The 27,904-nt window shown below is 47.0% G+C and overlaps 1 protein-coding gene across 4 annotated transcripts in view; it reads right to left on the reverse strand.

The window, feature by feature from the left end:
• The window catches only part of EXOC6B (exocyst complex component 6B), a 293,100-nt gene extending 266,475 nt beyond the window's left edge, over positions 1-26,625 (reverse strand). For all 4 annotated transcript variants that reach the window (XM_062574913.1, XM_062574912.1, XM_062574911.1 and 1 more), the window contains exon 1: positions 26,438-26,625. In XM_062574913.1, coding sequence (XP_062430897.1) covers positions 26,438-26,550 — 113 coding nt within the window. In that variant the 5' untranslated portion in view covers positions 26,551-26,625. The remainder of the gene's footprint in view (positions 1-26,437) is intronic.
• Positions 26,626-27,904: the final 1,279 nt, after the last annotated feature.

Here is a 27,904-nt window from a genome sequence, read left to right on the forward strand (position 1 = left end):
TGGAGGGGCTTCTGGACCAACTCTGCATTCATATCTGGTTTTTCATTATACATAGATGGTGTCCATTTGGGATGAAGTTTTAAACCATGAGCATCTGCTTCCCAGTGATTCTTTTCTTCTCTTCTGCGGTTTCTCATTTTACACCTGTCTGAAGAGAGCAGCCACTGGCACAGTTAAGGGTTAAGAAACACTCATTTTTCAGAGCATAGACTTTTTGCTGACCATCTCCTGGAAAACTACCGTCCTCAGGATTTGGCACAGAAAAGCACAGTTTGTGCTTGGGAGCTCTTTATTTTTCAGCAGTGCTTAGAGACCAGCCAAGCTGGAGGCCTGCACTGCAGAGGACGACGCGCAGAGACGGTCCCTGACCGAACCTGATCCGAGCAGCACCGCCACGGGAAAGGCAGGCGCTTGCAAAGCACCCTTGAGGCTATCAGATTTCCTTCTAGCAAACACTAAAACAACATCAAGGTCTGAAACATCACCTCCACTTATTAAGTAATAACCTGCAGCAAGAGTAACATCTGTGCACCCGTTCCAGCTAGACCAGCTCATTAGAGTAATAAGGAATAGGTGAACCATCAGCTGGAAAACCTCCCTGAAACCATCCATTTGCTAATAACCCTTCCGACAGTTGAAAACTACACTGTGTACCAAGCCCACAGATTCAAATTCAAAAACCAGGACTGCGAAACACAATGGGTTTTCTTTCTGCAAGCCTGAATTTAGCTGGTGGCAAATGTACCATGCAAATCCTGTCTTCATCGCTCCCCTGCCCAAAGCACAAAGATGAACGATGCAAGTTTTGGCAACAGAAAGTTCAATAAATGGGAAAAAAAATCCCTGTTCCCAGCAGAGCTTCTGTACATAATGTCATGGAGTGGAAAGAAACAACTGCATGAGACAGTCAGATAGAAAGGAAAATTCTTAAGAAAAAAAGAATTAGGTTTAACTCATTTCCTTTCTCTTGGATGTTGTGAATTTTGCTCTATTTCCTCTTTTACTGTCCTAGCTGTCACCTGTCATTTGCCTACTAGAACAATTTGTCTACAGTTAGCAGAACTGTAGCCAAAAGCACCAACAACTGGCGTCAATTTTGCTCGATTGTACCATTTTTGTTGCAATCTAAGAGTAAAAAGCGCAGAAGCTGGGACGTCCTTTGCAGGGTGAAACACAGCGCAATCGTCAAACATCCTTTATTCCCCACGCTGCTGTCGCCCAAGCACTGGTCTCGGTCCGCGTTCGCAGCGATGCTCAGGGCAGCAGCGCTCGGTAGCACCAAACCTCCCCGGGCTCACGCTCTTAGGCAGCTCTCACTCACTCGTCATCAACACATCTGGCCAACTCTTCAAAATTTAATATAATAATTAAATAACATACGGAGGCTGCTCAGGAAGAGAGCAGGTAAACCCTGCAAACAACAGCTTGAACGAAGCAGCTCAGATAATTAGCTAGAAGCAGCATGAGTGGCCTTCAGAGCCTCTTTCCTGGTGCAAAGCTGCTCCCGAGCTCCGACTCTCTTCAGGTAAGACGTGGCCCAAGCAATCTCATCTCCCTGGTAGGCAACGGGATTCTCTTTCCTGTTTGCAGTCTCTGCTGATCCTGATGATCATCTTAAGCAAGCAGCAATGTTATTTTTTTGCCACTTGGTGGCACCAAAGCAAATCCTAAATTTTCCTACAACTAGGCCAGACTTGGAAGAGATTAAAAAAATAAAAAAAAAAAGTCTAAACTATGTTTTTTGGGTTTTTAACATATGTCATCTTCGACCTCTCGCCTTGCTCCTAAAGGTAGCTCTCGCCATTCCTGCAAGCCAACCAGCTGCTCAAGAGGCAGAGCAGGGGGAGCGCCCGCGTTTCCCCCAGCGGGGCCGAGGGCCGGGCAGAGCCGGCATGGACCCGGCAAGGAGAGGGGTCAGGAGCCAGCTCCGGGTCCGAGGATGCGCCCGCGGGTTTACGAGCCGGCGCCGGCCCTGGCCCTGCCAGACCTCCAGCCAGCCGGGATCCTCTGGAGAGGTGACAAGGGGAATCTGCAATCCAATTAAAATTACCCAGAGTTTAATTAAAAAGTCAACCACAAAGCTAAAGTACCAGATTACCTGAACCTTCTTCGCTTGGCATATAAAGCGACAGGGCGCGACCTGCTCCCGCGCTGCCCAGACGCCTGCACGGGAACCACGACGCCCCTGAGCCGAGCCCGCTGCGAAACGTCCAGAGCGGGCTCCGCCGCCACAGAAAGTCTGGATTATCCTCTAGCTACTTACAGCTCCGCGGGAAACAAAATGACTTGCAGCTTTTCATTTGCATCGCAGTTATCGGGAGAAAATTTGCTCCTAAACACTCAGCAAAAGACGTCCATAACACGAACCTTGGGGAGCCAAATAAACATTTATTGCTGCTCTCCCCAGAGCACCTTTTAATCTCCTACAGTTACTAGCTGGAACAAGCTACAGAGGGAAAAAAAAGTAGGTCTGAATTTGTTTTAAAAGCATATCGCATTTCAGAAACTGCCTGGGAAGTTTCTACTTCTGTCAGGTACCCACAAAACAAGTATTTACTAGTGGTTTAAATGCACTAGTCTCAAAAACACGCACGCACATTTTATCTCAAAATTACATTTCTTGCTACTACACTGGACTCTTCTATGTTACAGTGGCATGAAGCCTTAACAAAAAACTTAATTAAAAGTCTACGTTGAAAGTGAAAACCAAAAATACAAAGCAAGCTTGCTCTAAATGTCAGCCAGGGACTGCCAGAGACATTCATCTCAAAAGCCATGAATCTGCTGGGACAGCCAAAAAGCAGTATCTTGTGCAAAAAAAAAAAAATAAAAAATATAAATGAATAAACAAATAATCTAGGAAACTATATGGACTAATTAGCTTTATCACAATTCAATCTGCTTTGTAGACTGGTTCTTAGTGTATTAAGGCTCTGCTTTAATACCACGTGTTTATCCAGGAATTGGAAACATAGCTCGTATTTATTGCACACTGACTGACAATTTAGGGACACGGAACTACAGAAAAAGCTTCAGGAATAATTCAATGCCCTTGCATAATTTATGAGATGCAACGTCTTGGAAAACATTATCCCATATGCATAGACAGGGACGGCTGGCGTGAAGTAGCGAGGTGCTCATCTTCCAACGCACATGAATTTTAACAAATTCACCAAAAGAAAAAACGTAGTATTTTGTTACCAATGCTTGTCCCCCTGGGGATAAACTTCTGGGCGCTTCCTTCGAGCGGCACCAACCGCAGCGTTACAGCTCGCGGCCGGCCGCAACGCTGCGGCGAGACGAGCTCACCGCCAAGACGCCTGCCCCCGCGGCGGGGCGCTGCCGGGAGGGAGCACGCTCCGCGGGCCCTTGCCGGCGGGACCCGGAGCCGCGCACGCCGCGTCACCCGCCGGCAGGAATCACTCCGGGAGAGCAGAGCGACGCTGCCGGTGCTTACAGTGAGCCGCTTTGCGTTTTCGTTTGCGAGCAACGAGCGTAATAACCCGTCCTGTAACAAGGGCTCGGGAAAGAAGGTGAATTTTCCATCACCAAGATGCCTGATCTTCACCTCCAGCAGTCGAAAGCTCCATCCGCTTTTCCTGCTCACTAAGCTTCAGTGTCCGTGCTAAACCGTATCGTGGATCGGGGAGGCGCGGCGAAGAGCGGGAGGAACCCCTGAACACCAGCGATGGGAAGAGCGGTCCCAGCGCTGAAAAAGGGAGATTTGCAACCACCCGGCCGTCAGCCACCGCACCGGGATCTCCCCTCTCAAAGCTGGGGCACAGCCTCCTGGAACAAGGGAAGAAAAAAGGAAACTACAGATTCACCTTTTCAGTTAGGTTTGTTAGGCTACCGCTCAGCTGCGTCAACACTTACGCTTTTACAGACAAAGTGAGCATGTCAATCAAAAAAGAAAGAAAACAAGTTAAAAAAAAAGATTAAAAGCATTTGGAATTGACTTCAGAGCTGAGGGAAGGCACCACCACTTCACATTCCTCAGCTATTAGCACAGGACTATTTACACTTGCTACAATGTATTTAGTTGTAACAGGTTAATAAAAAAAAACCACTTTGAGAAACCCAACAGAGCAGGAGGGTAATAGGTAAGAAAATTAAGTATTTTCCTCCATCAGCTAGAAATTGAAACATTGCAAGGACTGAAAGCAAGCAGCCGACAAGGGCTCTCGATACATGGCAAAAAGGAGGCAGACTCGTGGAGCAAGGTTTTTTCCAGGCCTTCCATGCTACACAGGTCTGTAGCATAATTAAGCCACAAGATAACAGCAATTCAGGAGCTTTCAGACTAAGTCAGCTAAGAATAATCCTCCCAAAAATTGTTCTTTGTCTAAAGAATTGAGGTTGCTAATGTGCTGAAGTCGATACCTATCTGCGCTGCCCAGCTCTGCTTTCCGGATCCGCTGGGTGAGATTCAGCTCACAGACCAAGGTCAAGTCCGCGTTAACTCGTAGCACCGGATCGACAGGAGCAGATCCGCAGAGCAAAACGGCTCGTGCCTCGGCCCGACTTCGCAGCACGCACGCTGCGGGCTGGGTTTCACCTGTTTTCGCTCCAGCGCGGGCCGGCGCCCCGCTCACGCTCTCGGGACGCGTCGGCCCGCGCAGCTTCGCCGAGAGGAAGCCGGGTCACCGGCTCCGCGGGGGCCGCTCCGGGCTGCCAGCCGAGGCGCGGGAACGGTACGACGCTGGGGACGTTTGCTTCGAGAGCACGGTCCCCATCTCAGCGTGGGGATAACGCAGACGCGCTCAGAGACCTCCTCGTTCACACAGCCGCGTCCTTCCGCGTGCCAGGCGGCTCCCAGGCTCAGGCTCTCCAGGCTCTGCGGCCGGGCAGCGCTTCAGAAGCGGGCTCCCGCGATCCCCAGGCTCAGGCTTTAAAAGTTGCTGAAACACCACAACAAATCGCACAGAAGTAGTAAAACTCGACTGCTGCTCTTAGCTCGAAAAATTTCTAAAGCTCAAGCAAGAGAGTTCAAAACCGCTATTTTAAAATGGAGGCAGCTCATTTAAAAACTAATAATAATAAATAAATAAAGCAGAGCTGTGTACTTAACGAGGAGTAACACCTCTCGCACCGAGGGCTCCCGCACAGCTTTCAGATCTCTGCGGCTCCGCACGCGCTCCGCCAAACGCGGCTACAGCTCCGGCAGAACAAAGCGACTCGGCAGCCACTCGGGGCAGGAAGCGAAGGATGCTGCGTCCAGCTGATAGTGCAAAAGGAATTTTAAAAAGGCAACGTGTAATTCCTCAGGCCTCCAGCCAATTTGCTTCAAAAGACCTCGGTGTCCCCAGTGGGAAAATTAAGACGAGAAGAAACACAGACGCACGCAGCACAGAGACACGGGGCCCAAAGCTGTCGTGTTTCTCGGGGTGCCTCACCGCCAGCAGCGAGCCGTGCTGTACGGACCGCGCAACCGTCTCGGCCACAGAGCTGCCGATCAGACCGAAGACTGCAGAACCGCTTGTTATCGCGAGATCCAGGCGTTTCGGGGCGGTGGTGCCCTTCTGATCTCCTCCAAAATCGCACAGCGTAGAGTAACGCAGCAGCTCCCAAAGCAGATGGGATCATTCTTAAATTACTGCACACGTCAGCACCTAATCGAACCCAAGCATAGTGGCCACAAAACATATCCTTTTGCAAATCCAGTTCCCCACTAAGCTAACACAGCACCAGTGCTGGCAAAGGTGGAAGCAAACAGCAAGGAACGGCTGCCATTGCGGAGGGAGCTTCCAAACCAAGTCCTGGGGGAAAAAAAAGATTCCTTTAAACCTCATCCCACGTGAAGATTAAAGAGTCAAACCCAATCTCTTATATTTACACCTTGGTCTTGTCAAAAGACGCATGTCATTCAGCTGAATTTTAGAATTTTTCTTTGGGAGGAAAAAATAAAATTCTGTCTTTTCCTGTTTGGGAAGCGGGCAAGGGGAAAAACACAGTAGTAGGCTGCTTCAATTTTTTTAAAAAAATAAAGAAATAAAGAAAATCACAGCACAGGATGTGCAAAAATAGGGCTCCTGATTAGATCAGGACAATCGACTATTTATGAGCTCCCCCTTCTCTGCCCACCCGCTTACTTCTCTCTCGCACATGCCCCACCGCCAGCAGCCGCCCGGGATTAGGGCTGCTGGAGAGAGCCCGCACGCAGCACCCACCGGGCGCCCGGCTTTGCCCTGACGCTTCCACCGACGCAGCTAAACGCGCATCCGAAGCCGATGCCTTGCAGCCTACACGCCCGGCAGCACGGAAAATGCTAATTTAAACCCGGCCCACGCGGCACCGAGATTTATGAATTTAAGCCATGCTTCAAAGTTTTAAAAGAACCTGTTGGTTTAAGTTAATATTACCCTGAAGCCAAGACAAGGTGAATTAATGCAGCTTTGCCTGGAAAAAAAAAAACATTGCCCTCCATCTCCTCGTGCAGCTTGCACGCACGCAAGTGAACGGAGACGCAGGTTACTCGAGCGCTCGCAAGGGGCTGGCCGCTGGCGCGCGCGCGCTCCTCCACCCACCCCAGGGGAACCGCTATTTTCGGCTAGTTCAGACCGTGAAGCTCACGACAGAGAAATAATCTCTATCTACTTTGAGCACGAGCCGCTCTAAAAATACAACCCACATTAAGACGACTCAAAAAAAAAAAAAAAAAAAAAAGAAGAAGCAGCACGCCAAGAGCTCGTTAAAGAGCAACGGAAAGTCTGTCGAGGTGAAAAACAGCCTTCGAGCGTGCGCTGCAGGAGCTGGAAAACAAGGACGGGGAGGACTTCTGAGAAAGATCGAGTCTACTGCAACTTCACGTGGAAGAGCACACCTCCAGAGCAAAGAGCAGAGGCAACCTCTGCAATACCTGCAAAGGAAGGAAAAAATACGTATCTCGTGCAGACGTGAGGTTTGTATGTAGCAGCTGGAAGTCACAAAACTTGGAGCGGGTCCATGGTTCGGCACTGAGCGAGCGGCAGGACAAACGAGGAGGGAGCAGCACTGAGAATCACCACTGGCACGGCCTCAAAAACGCAACTCAGACCGCTATTGCCCAGGAGAGGGAAGGCGTGAGGAAAAAGATTCAGTTGAAGGGTTCAGATTCAGCAGCCAAGGCTTATAGCACAGACGTTTCATGAACGAATCGTATAGAAGTGTATACATACCTGACAGCAGAGGAAGGTTGTTAGTCATGATGCTAGAGCTGAACCATTATACTTGGGCCCAAATTATCTTAACGGAAGAGGAAACAACCTACCAGACTCAGGGAAATGCCTGGAATACTTCACTATTTTAAAGATGCAGATGTTTAAAAAGGGAGAGAGGAAAAAAAAAAAAGCAACTTGTTTGTCTTCCTATTCATTAAAAACATCCTAAAACCAGCTTCAGTCTTTTGTTTTAGTGATGCCAAACCAGACAACTCTTCCTGAAGCAGAAACAGATTTGAGTGTGCCACAACAAATCAGGGTCAGTCCATCTCATCTCAGGACTGAGACTACTGATAGACACAGGAAAATACAGAAAAATCCCACGACAGACACATGCAGCAGAGCTTGTTGCGAGTGACGGCTCCCAAAGACTTAAATCCAGATCTCTCTGTAACATCTGCCAGTTATAACCGTTGCATCTTTGACTTTTTTGGTTGTTGTGCATCTCGAACAGAGCGCCCAGCTCCGCAAGCCATCGGAGCGAAGCCGAGAAGGCAGCAGGGCCCTTCGGGCCGGGCCAAGCCCGCCAGCCAGCTCCTCCAGCGACGCACTCCTTCCTTCCCCTCCGGCAGGCGGTGGGCAAGCGGACAACAGATCTTATACCATTAAGCTGTAAAAAACTTTAGAGAAAACATTCAGAATGCAACTACATTAAGAAATAAGTCACTGTCACCACGTTTCACGCCTTTACCACAGCTGTCACAGCAGCGAGCGCCGGCTGAGCTCCGTTCCCGGGTCCGAGCTGGAGCACTCGGCTGCGGGAGACAACCGTGCCCTCGCTCACGCGCCAGCGAGCTGAGCAAACGCTGCCCAACACCTGAACCTCAGGAACAACACGTGCCCGGCGGAGAAACGGCGCTGGAGGCTGGTAACAGAAACAGGACTACCGTGAGCTATTTCAGCTGCTACGACACGTTCGGAGTGCAACGGGGGTCACGGCCCGAGTTACCGGGCCCCACGCTGAGCAGTGTCGCTGCAGGAGGGTGCACACAGACGGCGCTGCAAACCACAGCAGCTCAGCTAGCTGGGCACGCTAGGTAAATGCAGAGTAATACTGGGCTTCCCTATCAAATACAGGTTTTTCCCCCTCAGCCACCTGTAACACAGGCAGCTCGTTCTCCCAAACTGCCTCATTTCCAAATACCTGCTTCTTTTCCAAGCCAGGGACAAGTGCAGCTGTGGCAGCTCCCAGCACTGCTTCTGCACTGCTCCCGCACCGGGGCGACAGCAGCCCAAGAACGGGATGACGAGAGGCCCATGGCACCGCGATGGCCTTGCTGGTTCTGCTCAGGGGCAGCTGTCTCCAGCAGAAGGACATTACAAATCTCAGAAGAGGGAAGAGAAAATGAGGAGGGCATTAATGGTCTCAGCTGCTGGTCATTTGTTCAGGGAGCTCAAGTCAGAGCCATAAATTGAGGATCTCTCCAAGGGAGCACTTGCTTTATGCTGGTTTCTTCATGGCTTTTTTCAGCTCCTGCACAAGACTTAATTCATTTGTACCATCCCTCCCCACCACCACCTAGAAGTTAGCTTCTCCCCCAGAAATCCTGTCCAATCACAGCCTGAGATAAACAAGCTTCCCCTTTTCTGAGCAAGCCACTCTTCACCCTTGCAAGGGAACCACCAAGCACCAAGGGAAGAAAAATACTGAGGAAAGGAAAAAAAGAAAAGAAAAAAGAAACCGCAGGTTTTAGTGAAGAAAGTCATCCCCAGGCAACAGTGCAGCCAACCAGAAAACAGGACAGAGCTCTTTTCCTGTAAGTTGCCTTCCCAAATGAGCTCACATTACTAACGCATGAGAACGGTTATCACACGACTTACTGGATTTTTAAGCCTAGTCTCCAGTAAGCAGATGGTCACTTCCCAAAACGCTCTCCCTAGGCCTGGTAATTGGCCTAATTACTCACACCCTAGGGACAGCCTCAGGCAACACAGCACCAAGGCAGCCAGGCTCAAGAATTCAGAGTCTTCGTCGCCTTGCGCTTCTCTTCCGGAGACGAGAGAATCTCAGACTGCAGGGTTGTTAGCACAAATTTTCAGCAGCCCAGAATTCATACCAAGGATCGAAGGAAGAGACTTTACATGCATATGAAACAGCTGAAGAACTGTTGAAGATCCTAGCACAGCTGTGTGTCTTCATGCATTTAGCTAGTTCTCCCAAGGAGGAGAGCAGATAGTGGAGCTCCTCACCACTGCTTGTAGAGTTACTGGAGCATTTCATCTGCTCAGCAGAGCTCCAGTTCCCAGCCCCAGCAAAGGAGACTTGCTTGCAGGTCCCCCAGAAGACCAATACACAGACACCAGGCATGGAAAAAGACCTGCTCGACCATTCCTAAATGCCACACAGATTATGCAAAAGGATAAGAACATCCCACTTTTCCAGCTAGCCATTGCTCTGGCAGTGCAGGACTGCTTCTCATAACTAGAGCATGATTTACTAGGAATCTAAGCCATAGAAAGTAACATCGTCCTCCTTGGACTGCAACTCAGACAAGTATGCTCCAGTCCAACACAAAAAAAAAAAAAAAAAAAAAATCACAACCTGTTAGCAAAGATCATTTGTGCTGGAATTTGTGTCTAGTTTGTATAGACAAAATGCATATATTGAAACTCAGCCAAGGCAATTCAATCTGAACAGCAGTTCCAGCCTGCTTCCGTAGGTTCGTGTTTTGTTGCTTTATAAAGCAACAGCCGCCCCCCCCACCCCCCCAAGCTAGCTCGGGGAGGTCACCTGCGAACACCACTCAGCACCACTCAGTTGAGCAGCACTCACCCGAGAAGGCTTCACCACCCGTCCCCTTCCCCGGAAACCATCGCCAGCCAGACGCGTGCACCCAGCCTGCGTCGGACCTCCAAGGGGCAACGCATCAAGCCTCTAGGCAGGCGCAGCACAGCGCGTACCGCCCCAGCGCCACGAGCTGCGTTGGGCTGCGAGCACGAGAGCGGACGGATTTCTGCAGGCCTCGCTCCAGGGCTACCAGCACGCGGGCAGCTTCCCACAGAGGTTTTCCTTGCGAGAACTTGGAGGCATTTCAGAAGGGGGTGGAAGAAAGGTTTTGGAAACCTGTAATTCTGTGCTCAACCTCAAAATGAGCAAACCTGGGAGGCACACATGCGACTGAGCAAAACGAAGTTCAACGAGAAGTAACCAGTGGAGCTCCAGCCTGGAGCTGCCAAAACAGCCGCCGCAGCTAGAGACCGCCGCCTCCACCCTCGGCTCCTCGCTGCACAAGCGAGCCGCTGGGACGCTCCCACCTAGGGAGACGAGCACAGCGCGGGCCTGCAAGCAGGCAGCTGGACACAGAAGAGACGGATTCAACTTTGATTTCCTCCACGCGCCTTGCCGGACAGCGGACAAACGGTGCTGCGCCGCCCTGCCCAAACGTAAGCGCAGTGATTACAGCGAACCTTGAGAGCTCTGGTGAAGCAAGCTGGATCCTTTTGCTATTCTTACACGCTGAAAACAAGACGTTGCTGTAGTGCCACGTGACACTGCTATTATTTCCTGCTGTCGATACCTTTCGAGTGCTCTGCTCCCATCAGGGCTCTTTGCGTGGGATTATTTTCTCCTCTTGACAGGGAGCTTTATTTTTGCGTACACTGCCAAGCTCTCAAATGCAAGTTATTTTTCAAAGAGAAGTCGCTCGGGTTGAGCCAGGTGGAATCTCATTTTGTACTTCCTGTTTTTATTTCCAGCTTCCATTTATTTTTCTGTCCTCACGGCTCCTTGCCATTTTTGCAATGTAGTTTTATCCACTAGTGTAATTAAATACTGTTCTGTTACTATTACTTCTTTCAGATTAAAAACAGCAAATACAAACAGGCAGCATAGCAAGCAGACACCTATGTCTCTCATTTTCTCCTTCTAACTAGATTGTCATTTATTCTCATTACTTACCATTTCCAATACAAATGAAAGCACTATGTACCTAGCCCAATTTCGATCAGGTAGCCTTAGACTGAGCATCTCGCATATTAGACTTCAGATGCATACACAAGACCCAAATTTGAACAGCAGCTCAAGATGCTCAAATGCAAAAATGCTCAAAAATAAACCAAAAGAACCCCAAAACAACTGCAATCTCCATCTGTGTGGCTGAAATCCTGCCCAGGACAAGACAGAGATCCATTCAAGAGTGAGAACTTAAAGGGAAAAAAAAAAAAAAAAAAAGAAAAGAAAAGAAAACAAAAAAAAAGTCCAAAGTCCAGACAAAGCTACCAAGTAGTTCATAGTGCTTTGGTTCTAATAATTAAAAAGCCAGTATTTGACCTCACCTCTGTCCCCAAAAGACAGCTATTTTTAAGGGAATAGGGAAAAAAATATTTTATTTTAAGCTCATCTGGCTTGGATTTCTATTAACTGGAAGAATCTGAGAGGAACAAAATTAGATCATACTTCCCAGGAGAGAGTTATTTTGTTACTAACTCCATGCTTTCACATATTCAGTTTAAAAAATAAAAATCAGACAAATGAAGATTAACTTCAGACAAGTCAGCCAGCAGTGGGTCCATGAAAGGGTAATAGAAGCCAGGGCTCCCCCCTATTACCAATACAACTATGGTGGGCTGCACGGGATTACAAATTCTTGAGAAACTGGGCAAGTTCACGTCTCCTTCTGTCACCATCAGACACGAAACAGTAGCCTAAAGAGACACTCATTTTCTTCACTGGTTTTGGAAGCCTTGTTGGAGAGAAACGCAATTTTAAGAAGAGTTAACTTTTGCCTAGTCTTCGCTTCCCCCCCCCCTTTCTTTTTTCATTTTCTAACTACTACATCTATTTGTAAAGAAAGAGTTAACTTTTAGCTAGACACAAAAATAGTATTTGTAGCCAGAAGGAAAAAAAAATTAAAAATAATGAACACACAAACACCCTTGACACGTCTCACTGAAATCCATGGACGTGTCATCTACCAGGTTCCCTTCCAGCGCCTGTTTTGGAATTCTCTCCAAAATAAAGCACACACGCGTCGTCTGGCACGCAACAATTCATGGCATGGTACCAACACAAGAAGTTCATTTTTAGTTGCTGCTTCCGAACCAAGACACAAACAAGCAGGACCAACAGATTACAGACTACATACGAGAAGTTGGTTTTGTCAGCAGATAAATTCAAAGTCACAACCTTGTTCTTAACAGTTTAACTTCGCTACCAAAATTGCTAGTGGGCAGGAACACGGGGACATGGAGATACTGTCTACATATTGGTACTGCAAAGCCCCAACCTACTCAGGCCTACGGACAAAATATTTGTATTAAATGCAGTAACATTTGAGGCCTTTTCTGATATGGTGCTCCAGGCCCTGGCCCACCACCCGTGCCAGCCCCACTGCCCACGGGGGGTCTCAGCCATTGCAGCAGGCATTTTTGCTCACCAAAGGGTACAACACAGACTCCTGAAGGCTGTGAGATAAATCCACGCCTGAAACATAGTCCACGAGTACAGGACAAACTGGAGTTTCCCAGAACACAGATTTCCCCTTCTATTCAGGCCAACACAGCACATACTTCCTGGCTCAGCTACATCATTTCCAGCTTGCTGTGCAAAAAACCCTTAACCGGGACCGCAACTTGTAGTGCTCTACTCCAGCTGCATTACCAATTTGGAGAAGCGATAACAGATATCACAGCTACATTGCTTCACCTTCTGTTGCTTTGTTTCCTAAAGAGAAGTTTACTTCAGTCCTGCATGGGAGGGCAGGGTCTAAAAAGCTCAGACTGGGGTTCGCTAGCTCTGAGATACAAAGGAAGCTCAATGACTTCAAGTACCTCTGAAGAATTTTGTTTGCTAGCTGAAAGGCTTTTACATCTCAATTCAGTTCAGTTCTAGAAGAAATTAAGGAGGAAAATGCCTCACTCATGGATATGCATCTCCCAAAGGGATCATCAGAAATTCCCAGGCTCTCCCCCCAGGTAACATGTTTCAGCTCAAACCTCTTGGCCAAATACCAGTACAGGTCACCCTAGTTCATCTTTGCAAGTTTATTCTGCAAGAGGATGTAGTGCTTTCTTCCTACTTCCTGTCCTGTAACATTGCCCACTTTAACAGGCATTTGCACCAAAGAGCTCCCAGTTCCTCAGAAAGGGGCTATGAATTTCATGGAAGTCACCCAGCAATGAAGTGCTCTTCCACTGCTACAGAAGGGTATTGCTAAGCTTCAAGATCGTCAAACGAAAATAAAGTCACCAAAGAAGAATGGCAGCCCATCAGGACAGAGAGGGTCCCTATTATAAACATAGCACAGTGGGGCTCCAAATTTCTGATCAGGGTCTGTAGCTCCTATGGGACACATTTCACCCAGCCTTGCATCTTTCCTGCAGCAAAGGAAGGTGATCATAACTTCACAGGGCCCAATGAAAACATTTAACTTCACATCAAGGCCACACAGGTAGAATTTTCTACAAAGATAGAAAATTCCTACAGGTCTACATGCTTTTGATCAGAGAAAGTGGCTTCAGAGGACTGACAAAGATTTCATGGTGACCAGATCTCTAGTCTCCTTTCAAACAGTGACTAGCAATGAATTCTGTAAGCTAAATGGTTTAATCTAGTATCCTTATGTCATTACAGATGAAGCTGAGCACCAAGTTTCTATTTTTATCTAAGGTAACATCTTATTCAGCTTCTGAGCTGAGAGCACAGGTAAATTGGCTCTGAATTTGAAAACAATTTATTTCCTTAATTTTCATCCCAAGAGCAGACCACTCCTTCACAGTCTGATAGCTACGAACCCATACCCTCCTCACATCTCCACTTCGGGATTTTGCTCCAACCTTTAGCTAACTTGCACCCTAAAGCGCTATTCAAGAGGAACAAAAATAACAGGATCTGGATCAGTTCTGGCATCAGCGCCCCGATCAGATTTGCTCACCTTGCTTATCAAGCCACTCCAGTCAGTACTGGTCACACACTTGGGCTTCAAGGCACCAAACTGAAAGCAAAGACTAAAGCAGCGACCGTAACCCAAATGCTGCGGAGAGCTCCCTCCACATTTCCAGTCACTTATCTTACTTTGGAGCTCTTCATTATTCAGCAAGGACAGGAGGAAAAAAACACTCCTTACACTCATCTTTTCCTTTTCTCTTCCTCTTGGATGGCATTAGGAAGGGAAAAAAAAGAAAAGAAAAAAAAAAAAAAAAGATTCAGCTTCTCAGTAAACATTTTATTGAAGACCTGGCAAATCTCTTAACCTCACTTGCAGATTTTAAGGAGGAGATTTTGTTTGCTGGCTCTTGCAGCTTTGCCTGAAACTCAAAGAGTGAGCACATAGCTGAGCATCAGCCACGGCAACACCCTCTGTCCAGCTGCATCCGTATCCTTGGCCCCTGCATCTGCACAAGGTATTGCACATAGGAGAGTGCAGCCAGCAGCTGCAGAGCCACATTTGGAGCTTATTTGCTGCAGAAAGAGAGGCCAAAAATTATTTCACTGGGGGGGGAGTGGCGGGGGGAGAGCTGCGCTGGGCTGCAGCTGAATCACCACCACCCTGGCCCAGAGGGAGGGAGGTGTGCAGAAGAAGCACCAAAAGTTACTAGAGCTGCAACTCTCAACTGAAGCACCATCGCCCTCTCAGCACGACAGCAAAGCACAGGGGCTCCAAAAAGAGCATCAGTGACGGGGGGGACCCCTGCACTGCACAACTCACACAGCTTCGGTCCTCTGTGCATCAATTCTGGATTTTCAAGAGCACAAGAAACACTTGCTATCACCGAGACAGCAGCTAATGCTGAATCTGTTCAGAGCCACTCAAGCACCTTCACAGCTCATCACACAACTGTTCAGCTAAATCCACATCTATTAATACCCCCCAGGGCAGCTCCACCCCGGCTTGCTCACTGGTCAGGCAGCTGGGCATGCAAGGACAGGAGCGCTCTCCCAGCGCTATCTATTGTGTCCCACAGGTCACCTCACCCAGAGCGGCCAGCACAAAGTAAAACTGGCACCGTGAAAGCCCTGCTCAGGCACAAGGGAAGCCAGGCAGACAGCTCAGCAGCTCAGGTCATGCGCCGGGGCACCGTGACTTCATTTGTCCCTACTGCACCGTGACCGCACAGGACGCACTCCAAACCAGGCCAGAAGCAAACTATCATAAACAGGTCTCCAAAAACCAAGCTGCTAAATAGGATCCCAACCTGCCACAGGGATTTCAGGGAGAGTACAGTCACCTTTGTAAAGCCCTTGCAGATTTGCACCTTTCCATCACCACTGCGCACAATTTAAAATCCCAAAAGGCATCAGCCCAGCCCAAGATAAACCATCATGACCAGCCTCAGTTTTCTTATTAGCTACCACTGAGAAGCAGCAGAAACACAGATTTGCTCACCTGCTGTTCCACCATGGCTAATGCTGCTCAGCCTCTTTGTGTCCAAGCGACTGTCTACAAGAACGCAAACCAGTGTGTGCGTCTCGCCTGAGCAAACCGCCAGCTCTAAGGCGAACCCAGCGGGACAGCCTGTTATCCACGCACCGATTTTCCAGACCAGAACCCACCTGGAGCCTGAGAGAGGAAGTTCCAGCAGAGAGAGAACATAACCCTGTTTATGCAAGACAAAAAACACCTGAAAAACAGGCTGGATATTACAAAGAAATAAATCTTTATGATGACCTAAAACTATATCTAGAAGTTTTATTGAAAGATGTTACCTTCTTAAGGTACAGGCACAGGAAATCAAGAAACCTGGGCTCTAATTTTTGATGCTTCAAGGAGCCATTGGAGGTGGAACTACCTTGAGGAAGATGACATCCAGCAGAACAACTAATCCAGCCTGCAGCTTGCTACCCAGGGAAGGTCCAAGAAGTCCTCCAGAAGGACAAAGCCCCAAAGCCGGCTGAACGAATTACCCTGGCAGCAGCATGCTCTTGAAAGTAGCCGTTCTTCCTTCTGGAGGCTCCCCAAACCCAGCAAGAATGGGACAAACTATCCCCAAAGTTTGAGTGTGTGCTTACTGGAAACACCATGAGTGCTACACGCGTACAAGCCAGTTGGCCTGCATGAGCAGAGTAAGTCTAGCATCAAAAGGAAGCTAGAGACATATCTACCCACACAAAACTACCTTATCGAACATTCAAACGGTAACCAAAGGCCCACAAGGCAGCCAAAGGACCATATCGCATACTATCTCCTTTCAATGAAAGGACATCACGGCCAGTCCAACCATTGCTTCTGGATCTCAGCCCACAGCCACATAGGCCCACAGAAGCCAGAAAAATCAAGCATCCTGTTGAGTCACAGGGGAGCTGGAAGAGATTTAAGGAAGCCATCTCATCCGCTTCAGTCCCCAGGCAAGGTCAACCTTACCTATCTTACCTATCCTGAGGGATGTATGTCTACCCCGTCCTTCAGGCACAGATACCCCTTAGGCAAATAAGAGGGCAGTATCAAGACTAGAGATTTTAGGTTTCCTGAATTATCTTGTTAGCATAGAGTTAGGATAACCCATAGAAGAAAGCACTTCTGCTGCAAGCTTTTCAAGTGTTTAGAATCAACGACGAGCTCTCTGTAACAGTCAGCATGAAGCACTCAAATCAAGCACCTTTGTGAGAGCGGAAAAAACACACTGCAGACTCCTATGATCACAAAGAAAAACAGCTTGCTTCTTCATTTCTTCCCAACTGAAAGGACATTAAAAAGAAACAGCTACAGGTATTAAATGCTTGTGGGTGGCAATGAAACTGCTTAAGGGACATATTTATATGCTCTTAAGCCAGCAGTATACTACCTACTGAGAGAGGCTTTAAATGCTCACATACACACACCCCTCAGACACCCGGGTAAAACAGCAGCAAAGGAAGGTTTCAAGGAATAAGAGAAAACATTTTCAAATTCTGGAAGATTAAAGAGCACAAGTAAACAAATGCAAAATAATGCATTAAAAAAAATCACCCAGAAAGAACATTTGAAAAGTTAAGTAATTAAAACATGAAAAACTAGTAACTTTTCCAAACATCAGAAGCTAGGAGGCTGCCAGAGTCAGCAGAACAAGCAAGATAGCAGGAGCTTTTTAGGAAAATGATTTGAGCATGGAAAGCTGGAAGAAAGATTTGCTTTACTGTGTGCCACAGACAGGAAGTTTCTGTGCTGAAACTTTTCTCCCTGCCGCAGGTTGAGATGTTAATAGAAGAATTTAGATCAGATCAGTGAAACGAACAGTTGTATTTGCCCAAATTGATACTAGAAGTGTGTTGCATAAAACAACCAAGCCATGAACCCCTGCTTATCAGTAATCTATTGCTAAGAGTATAGTTACTACTAGAGAAGCAGAAGATGGAAAACATGATACCAATGTCTTTAAAGGCTTATGCAGGGTGAGAAGAACCCAATGAACTGCAGAGCACTAGGTGCAACCAGACAATCTAGCAGAAGTCTTCTTCATGACATAGTTAGCAAACATGAAAAACGTACAATGCAGTGGAAGAGACAACAGCTTCTGGGAAGGGCCTCCAGGCATCCTGTTTACGAGCACTCTTTGAAGGGCTCCAACCTGTTAGCAAGGAGAATTTTTTCACCCTAACATACTTTAAATGTTAGAAGCCCTGTAAATTTTTTTTAAGTGATTTTCCATCAGTTTCAACGTGTTTAATCGGTGATTCAGAGAAGTGGATGGACATCAAGATGACATTTTGCAGAGGACACAAAACTACTCAGTATGACTAACTCCAAAGCAAAAAGCTGCCAAGGATCTTGCAACACTGAGCATCAGGGTGACAAAATGGCAAAGCATGCAGCGTAAAGCAGCACATTTGCAGGGAAGAAGTTAGGGACGGGAATAAAACCTTTGCAATGATACTCACTGAGGGACTCCAAATCAAATCCTGCCACTTAGGAAGAGTGATGCTGGAGTCATTATGGCTATATTGACAGAAACGTTGGCTCAGGACTGCTAGGAACTATTACCAAAGGAAAAGAAAGCAAAACAGAAAACTTCACTGTGTCACTCAATAAATCGCAAGAAACGAATCTGCATCTTGATTACTATGTGCAGCTCTGATCTTTCCTGCATCATCACAAAAAAGTGATAGTTGTATGTGAAAAGATACCAAGAAAAGCAGCAGAGATAATAAACAATTCAAAACAGCTTTAGCAAGTGAATAGACTGAATTGATTAAGCAGCTTTCAGCTTGGAAGAAAAAAAAAAACACAAGAAGAGAGACAAGACAACTGATTTACTATTGCTCATTATCTACCATGACAGCCTAGATCTTGTTGTAGCAGAAAACATTTTTAAACCCAAAAGGAAAACACAATGCAAAACTAAACCACAGAACTTCCTGCTGTAAGACATTTAAATGTTAGAACGCTAATGGACCAAAAAGTTGATGACAAATCTGTGGAGGAAAAAAAAAATCCACCAGAATCCTTGAAGAGAAAAATGCTGGTACTGTTTCTATGAAGAAAGTCTCCTAAGTGCAGATCTCAAGAAACTAGAAGACTATGTCTATATTTACTCTGTCACTCCAGTTTTAAGCTCCCACTCCTAGCTAATATCAGAAACAGTACAGTGAACTAGAAGAGCTTTTGATGGGATGCCTTCATAATTTTCTTACTTATTCCAACTCTTCACAGTTAGAAAGCACTTTTTTACATCTATCCTAAATCCTCATTGTGGCAATCCAAGTCCAGATCTCAATCTGCACACAGCAAACCAGAGTTTGTTTTCTTCTGCTTTTCAACAGTCTATTCCATATCTTCATCTGCAGATATATTGCACCCCCCAGTCTCATCTTTTCTGGATTAAGCAGTCCCCGTCCTTTCAGTTTTTTCCTCAGTCAGTATTACTAGGCTTCTGTAGCCTTAGAATAAGTGTCTGTTTTATTACCAAAAGAGAGAGAGAGAGAGAAAGGAAGAAAAATAAAAAAGGAGAGACAGAAAGGAAGAAAAATCCTTCAAACCACTAAAAGCAGAACCAGAGCATGATTGAGGATGGTCTAGGAAGACTTAAATGCAACAGGAACTCTGCCCAAGGGGCGGCAGTTATCAAGAAAACTTCAATGAGCATGTGAAGTTTCCAAACTATTAGTTTTAAGCAGTCTCCTATAACCAAGCTCTAAAGAGGAAATCAGCTGCCAGCTCAAGATGAAATAAGGTTAAGCTGCATGGGGTGACAACTCCAGCGGACACCAACAGAGCAGTACAGCAGTCCTTTCCTAAAGATTCAAGGGAAATATCCCCTTTTCGCTTGCTAACTCCCAGTACTACCATCCGTTCTGTTATAATGGACAATACACATGACGGGTAAGCAGAAAAATAAATTCAGGGGTTTACCAAGAGCCCAGACACACTTCCACATCCCACAGAATAGGAACAGGCATCTGATAATCTGTCCTTTGACAGTGATTCATTAAATTCTAGAAAATAAGGTACTTTTGTGAGAAAAAGGAAGAAAATAGCAGCAGCTATAAATAATTGAGCAGCACATTCTTGCAAGCTGTTCCCTCCAGAATGCATTAGGGTACAGACAGGGGGAGGGAACCCACACTTACTCAAATTACAGGGATTCGCCCTCCAAAAACTATACACCAAATCAGATCTTAACACCACAAAAGAGAAGGTGCATGTAAAACTTGATATAATTAAGTAAAGTGTACCTCCAGGCAGAGGTGGCAGATGCTACACCCATTAAGCCAGGGCAGTCTGTCTTCTCACAGACTACAAACACTGACACTGAACTATTTCATACGAGCAGTCGCTGATATTTTTTCTCTGCAGTGGAAAACTTGGAGCTGATCCTCATCAGCCTGACCAGAAGGGAATGCTAATATAATTCAAGTAGTATTGCAATAAGCTGTCTTTTAAAAGACACTTAATTATGTACAGATGAACAGAGGCCCAGATTCATTCTCAGGAGATTGCAGCTTCCCCATTTGGGTGGCAGGAGAACAGGTTGAAAGATGCTTCAAAAGATCCTGCAAGGTTTCTATTAGCAGTTGTTACAAGCAGCTTCCTGAACACGCTACGTGGCCAACGCTTAGCGTCAAGACAGCAGAGTTAACTGCTACATGCACCGATAACCACAGATTTCAACGTCAGGGGATTTTTACAGCCTCCCACTCTTACCATGCTCAGGACCTTGATGGTGTTTCCTACCAGTGCCAGCACATTCAAACAAGGCCTGCTTCATCCCAACCCCACTCCAAGGTCTCCTTCCCCTCCGTCACGCTGTACCTCCCTCCCCCAAGAAATACTCAGCTGAAGGACAGGTCTCAGGCATCACAGCCCTCGAACATCAGTAAAGGTAGCCCCAAAAGCAATCAGAGACACTACCTTCACTCCACCATCCCAAAACAGAATAGGGAAGCTGTTAAACCAGATGCATGTCATTATCCTTCACTTCACATCCGTACCACAGATACTATCCTCACCTCTTCCACTGAAGCACGGAGCTTAGAGCTACCTTGGGTAACCTTCAATTTCAGCACCCAACCCAGCAGACTCAGCATACCGCTCTGGCACTTCGCTGCTGCTCCTTCCCGCATGCTGGCTCCAGTGCTCAGCAGACCTTCCACAAGCCAGTTTAACTCCCTAAGCAAGCAAGATAGTTTTCTGCCAGGTAAGGGAATTTTACAGGCAACTCATGGAAGAATGCCATGTCCAAGCTCACGGAAGCCAGCTGTTTAACAGCGCACTTGTGCCCAGACCGAGGCCCCTGCCATCTGATTCCTCGTGCCAGGCCAGACACCGGGGAGCGCCCCCAAGAAGCCTGGGACAGAACCAGTCCAGCTGAAAAAAATAAGACAAGTAAGAGAAAGGAAGAGAAGGTATGCTGAGTCTGCTGGGATGGATGGTGAAATTGAAGGTTACCCAAGCTAGCTCTAAGCTCCGTGCTTCAGTGGAAGAGGTGAGGATTCCTCGTGCCAGGCCAGACACCGGGGAGCGCCCCCAAGAAGCCTGGGATGGAACCAGTCCACCTGAAAAAATAAGGCAAGGAGGAGAAAGGGTTTCAACACCCACATAAACACTGCCAGAATAATGCTTGGGAGCACGAGATGAAACCCAGGGGACAACTGCTTAAGCAGTCCAAACTATACCCTGATCCCCAGCTGTGACTTTCAGCTAAGGAGGCACTGGTGAGCTCAGAGGGGCTAACCAGAGCCCCGGCCTGAGCCCATCCATCACTCTCATTTCTAAAAGCAAAGCCCCAATTTTTCCTGTTCAGCATCAGGAAACTGAATCAGAAGGGAACAGCTGAGGGTGCCAAGAAGGACTTCAGGCAAGGCAACCATCAAGATGAGGTTAGCTGAACCTATTTCCACTATTCCCAAAGGAGAGCATTATTTGTTAAACATTTCAATCAGGAGACAAAGAATCCAGAGGACTTCTGGCTCCATGATTTAACCTCGGAATATAGGGTAGCTTCCAGGCAGGAGGATGAATACAGCACACTGCTAATATTATAAAAGGGTCAACCAGGTAGCTACAGGTCAGTTAGAACAACTTTAATGCCACACACAGTCATGGAAAAGTTGATAAAGGATTTAGAGAATAGAGCTCAATTACAGCGTTACTTTAATCTCGCACAAGAGCTGCTTAGCCGAAAATACAGCCTATCAAGCGTGCTTAATTTCATTCTTAGGTTAAATAACTTTGTAATCTCTCCAAACACACACAATTAGCACATGGACATGAAACTCCTATTAAAATATGGTCCTACACAATATAAAAGCACATACACTGAGCCATTAATTGCTCCTCAAGATCTAACAATTTTCTAATGGAGTACAGGGAAGTACTAGTCCCAACATAACTGATAAAAACTCACTCACTAAGGAACAATCTGGAAAGTAAATAAATAAATAAGTAAATAAAAGGACTGATGATATAATTTGCAGATGACACAAAAGCTGGCAGAATAACAAATCACAAAATCAGGCAGCCACAGAGAGCAATCACTTGAAAAACTTGATCCTTTCCAACAACTCATGCTTCAACAGAAGCAAGTGGAAAGGTACAGATAAAGCAAAGAGGAACACATGCCATAGCTCTGAGCAACCCTATCTCCACGAAAACAGTTCTGCATTAAACAGCTGACCCTAAAGCTGAGGAAAACAGAGCTCCTCAAATTTTTCAACGTATGAACAGGAGACCAGTGAAGAGAGCATGGACACAATTTTATCCACATCTAAAGCAGTGATGAGACTGCTGGAATACTGCAACTATCTGTATGGCCAAAGGGTTTGGGTTTTTTTAACCAAGTGTTGTTTAAAAATTCTTCATCTTTTTCAAAAATCTGCAAAGCCCATTTAAGAGCAGAAGAAGGGTTTTCAACACAGTAACAGACTTGAAGAGTTCACACCATGCAATTAATCAAAAAAAGGATTTAAAAAGTGACTTGAAGGCCTCAGTTGCTAAAGGATGCTGCAGAGTAGCAAAGGAGAGGATAGCAAAACATCTGCAGGATGAAACCATAAAATTTTCAAATGATTACCAATTCTGATCACCACTGGGGCTTGCGGGGGGTTGTCTTTGGACCAAGGCATATGCTAGCCAAGCACTGTGTGGCAGACTCATATATGGAAGTGAGTGAAGTTATACGGCCCACATATACAGGGAGACAAATAAAATAATCTGATTTTCCTGCCTTTAATTCTGTACCAGTGTAAGTCATGAATTAACAGTCTAGAAGCAGTATAGCACAAAACACAGGACTGAAGATGGGACATTTCATACAAAGAGCTAGGGAGAAGCTAAAATAAACGGAGAAAATGAGAGAATCGCAGAAGTAACATAGTATTATCCATGCAATAAAGTTGTCTCTGCATATTTAAAAGAGAAGCAATAAAGGTGAGATATTTCAGGACAAGTGCACAGCAAATGCTGAATGAGCCTGCAGTGAGAGACTGCGCTTTGCGCACCGCGTGACTTTGATTAGAAACTGCAGAGGCATGCCACCAAAGAGAGCACAGGAGCCACCAGCCTCGCTTACAGCCACTGCCTCCAGGTATTCTGTCCCCCTACCAGCATTCCAAAAAAAGCAAAAAAAATCCAAAAAACAAAAAAAAAAACACACAGATAAACTGGACAAAGAGCTTGCTGAAGAGCAAACTTGATCAATCAATTGAGTGTGATAAAAATCAGAGCATTCACGTGTTACGCTTTATCCAAGACATGATCTTAGGAATAAAAGGTTTTTCCTTCCCCTAGAAGGTTAGCTGATCCTACAGAATTAAGTAATTCTTAGAAACCTAGATAAACAGAGGAGAGGCAAAAACACTCCACAAAAATCAAGACATATAACACGAGAAAAAGAAGAGGAATTGAACAGCAGAAGGAAGTGGAATTAGGAGCAATGGATATAATTAGTAAGGCTCAACAGCAGGAAAGACATCCTGAAATGTATTATTTTGATTTCAGGCACATCACACACTCAAGAGGATCCGTACAAGGACTCGCTGAGCTTGTCTAGCGTCCTCCTTCAAAACCAATGCCATTTGCTGTCAGGTACAGGAGAGAGGGACCTCAACAGCATCTGAGACACTGGCACAGCAACACACAGCTCATCATACAAACCAATGCAGCTGCAGCACCTCCTCACGTGCCCTTGTCTCCAAATTTACATTTAGAATGAAATTTCTTTCATTGAGGAGGGACAGTTTTTGTTTCACATCTGTACAGCGCCCAACACAGTGGAGTCCTGGCCCACATCTCCAACTCCCAGAATCACAAAAATAAGACAGCAGAAAAAATAGGGATGGAAGGGACTTTTAGAAGGCATCTCATCCTTCCTCTGCTCAAGGGCAGGAATTACTACACTTGCCATTTTTCTAACAGAAAACTCTCCCCCTGACGGGTGGGACACAAACCCACCCAGACAGATGAGTTAGTTGGACCTTAACTTTAACATCTCAACCCCGCAGTCACCCACTGATTATAGAAATTCGGCCCCAAGCACTATGCCACTACAAGGCAAGGAGTGGCTGTAGTTGTAATATCTGTTACTGATAAAAGCAAAGCGCTGCAAACAAGTCCCTGTTGCCAGCAGGAATCCAGCATTCCAGACTATTTCTGAACTGTGTTTTGAAACTGCTCTTCCTAGGGGAGAAGCCAGCCTGGCTCCTGGAGACACACTTCTTCCGTGATGCCTACAAGAAGTGAGTCACCTTTTCTAAAGTTTCCATCATCCACTTTTCTGGACTCTCCAGCACATCATGCCTACCCTGAACTGGCCTACTTTGAAAAACTAAAAATCCTTGGAGCAAGTAATTGCTTATATTGTTCATAACACTCCTGAAGAAGGAAGGGAATCCTTCCCTATAGCAGCAACTTAGACCACCCAGCGAGAATCAATTCTGCACCCACTGTACTTCAATAGTTAACACTAGCAAAGCACAGACCTTTCTTTGCCCCAGATACTTACTGCTGCTTCTTCTATGGGCATGCAAAGAAATGCATAAAGCCTGACTCCTCATCTAACCTCTAGTGAATACTTAATATTAAGAAACAAGATCAACTGCCCTTAGTTTTATTAAATGACCAAAATACCCAAACTCTTAGCTCTGGTAGCTCCCATAATTTTTAACCATTTCTTAAGCTTTGTAAATAAATCTAACCAATTTTCAATTTGTCCTGCTAACAGGATATAGTTTATTTTTAAAGGTTTCACAGAAAAGCCTTAGAAAGAAAACTACATAATCAAAAAGCTAAACCAACCAGCAATTCTTTAGAGAGCTAAATCAAGGGTCCTGTTGCTCCATATATGAAAACCTTTTCCTTTTTTAATTTTGTGTCTGCAATGGACTATCACCAGTTTAAACCCATTCATATTTGAAGACAGGTGAGTAAATTAACTGTAAAGCCATCTTTTTGTAAAATTTAGATATCTAAAAGAAATGAAAGGATATTGTGGAGGGGTGGGGCAGGAGGCTCCAACTCTGTTTATACCTCATTATTCCCACCTAGCACTGTGATTTGCAGTTCAGCAGCTGAAAGACAACCAGGAAATCAGCACGAAACTGACTGTGATTTACTGCAAAAAGGCAGCACCTCCCCGTCAGCCTCACAACCAGAAGGGGCAAAGAGTTTAGGACAAGGTCTGAATTAACATTTTGAATAATACAACTGTTTAGATTTTGAAATTAAGTGGATCTGGCAGAGTTCTTCCACCTTTTACCACCTTTCAGCCTGATCAATTTGATTACAAGGGCTGATAAATGTACTCCACCCACTTGTACTGTTAACCTTTCATAAGCTCTCACAGACTTTTGTACTTATCATTATGAGCAATGTGTTTTGGTTTTCACATGCAGTTCCTTGGGGAACTTCTGTTTTACTTCAGAGAGGGGACATGCTGTTTGCTGGATTCATAATGTGACTTCTTTGAGGACAGCTGTTCCCGGTGCTCTATCTGGCTAGTAAGAATAGAACATGGACGGGTATAGCTTATCTAAAATACCATGTTAGAGAAAAAAGGTGATTTCTCTTGAGAAACTGTTATATAGACAGCTACCGTGACTTTCAGACTAACACTGCAGAAGTCACTGCTGCAAAATCCCTAAATGTCTTCACACACACAAAAATACCTAGAAGGATAAAATACTTTCAGAAAGGAGTATTAGAGAAGCAGCAAAGCAAAATGTCAGTGCTCCTAGGCATGCGGCTACATTCGCTCGCTCTGCACAGGCAGAGGAGAGAGTCAGCAGTACGGCAGCGGGATCTTCCCGCTGAAGGAGGACACTGCAAGAGCCGCTGGAAAAAAAGACGTTTAATAGGGAAATAAAGGATCCATTAACCATACAGAAGCATTAACTTGTATTATCGCCAGGGCTCGAATATTAGTCTCTCTCTTTTTTTTTTTTTTTTTTTTTTTTGGGGGGGGGGGAGATAAGGACAACTTCGGACAAATTCTGCCTTTGGCAAATCCCGGGTTATGCCGCAAAATCCCCAGGTTTTCCCACTTTCTGCTCCGCCACTTGTCACTCAAGCTCCACCTCACCTACAAAGGCTCCCGAAAGGGGCTGAAACCACCAGGCCTGAAAAATTAGAATACTAATAATTAAAAATAAACAAAATAACGTAGTGTTTGGGGTTTTTTTTTAATAAAAAGGGGGCGGCACAGGCGATGTTATCTGGTGTGACAGCTCTGCGGAGCGAGGCCGGGCAGGGGCGGCAGGGCCGGCCGCGGAGCGCACGAGCTGCGACAGGGAGGGAAGGAAGGAATTTTTATTTTTCACAATAAAAAAAAATAAAAAACAAAAACACGCCGTTTTTGGTCAAAGTTTCGGCGCAGGGGGCCGCGCCCCGTACCTGAGCGTGGGGCCGATGCAGGCCGTGTCGGTGCTCTCGATCTCCCGCAGGATCCGCTCGTGCTCCGCCGCCGTCTCCAGGCTCTCCAGCTCCGCCATCTTCCCCCGCTCCATGGGGCAACGGCGGCGAGCGGGAGCCGCAGATCCAGCTACCTGCCTCTTCCCCCGGCCCGGCCCGGCCCGGCTCGGCTCGGCTCCCCGCCCCGCGCCAGCGCCGGCGCCGCCCGGCCCGGCCCGGCCCCGCCGCGCGCGGGACGCCGGGAAATGTAGTCGCGGGGGGGGGGGTGATGGCGGCCGGAGGGGGCTGAGGAGGACGCGGCCCCGCGGCGGCCGCCCCCTCGCGTCGTGCCTGTGCGGGGACGCATCGCCCCGTGGCGGCCAGCTCCGGTCGTCCCGCACGACAGAGCTCCCACGGTGGTGGCCTCACGCGGTTGTCCCCGCTGTGAGGGGACGCGGCCCCCACGGCAGCGACCTCGCGTCGTCCGTCCGTCTGTCCCCCGTGAGGGGACGCGGCCCTGTGGTGGTGACTCCGCGTTGTCCCTTCCCCCGTGGCAGCAGCCCCCGTGTCACACGACCATGTCCCCTCCCCGTGAGGGGAGCCCCCTTGTCACATACCCCATGGCAGTGACACCTTCGTCACCCCTCACACAGGGAGGCTCCCACCACGGTTAAACCCAGCATCACCACCCCACCCTAAGTCAAGGGACTACTGTGCCATGTCCTCTGTGTCACACCCCTGCAGGTGGGGCAGCCATGGCACTTCTCACACATGAAAGGAGCTGTTCCCCATGGTGGTAAGCCCCGTGTCATCTTCTCTGGAGGCAAAATGTCCCCCATGAGACTGTCCCCAACCTAGTTCTGCGTGGTGTGAGACTCTGATGTCCTTGCCTCTATGAGCGGGGACATCATCTGTGTTGAGGAAGACACCTTCAGCCTGAACTGCCCTAGTGCCCTCATGAGAGCTACCTGCTTCTCCATCTTTTCAGGTCTGATGGGGTCAGAGGCAGCCTTGGTGCTCCATGAGATGGAGATGCACAGGCACAAGTGGCCCCTACACCTCCCGCTCTGCTAGGGGAAGATTTCCCTGTGAGGCCTGTCCCCCCTCACTGCTGGGGATCCCCCAGTCAGACTTCACCCTACTGATGCCCAGCTGAAGAGAGACGGCCAGTCAGGATTAACCTCATCCTTCCTTCCTGCCCCATTGCAGGGCCTGATCAGAGCTTCCCACCATGGCCCTGGCAAAGGATGGGATGCACAGAATTGCATTTCATGTATGTATATGCGGTATACATCCTTCCCTGGCAGAGCCACCTCAGCTTCTCCACCGACAGAGAAACCAGCATTCAGGCTGCCCCGACTTGTCTCTGAGCATCATCAAAGATGTCACCCCCAACTCTGAAAGAGTGACATTGACTCTGGCAGACTTAATTCCAAATGAATCTTCCCATTGACTCCAAAACATCTTTCA

Source organism: Rhea pennata, chromosome 4, assembly GCF_028389875.1.
Source record: "Rhea pennata isolate bPtePen1 chromosome 4, bPtePen1.pri, whole genome shotgun sequence".
Taxonomy (NCBI): Eukaryota; Metazoa; Chordata; class Aves; order Rheiformes; family Rheidae; genus Rhea; species Rhea pennata.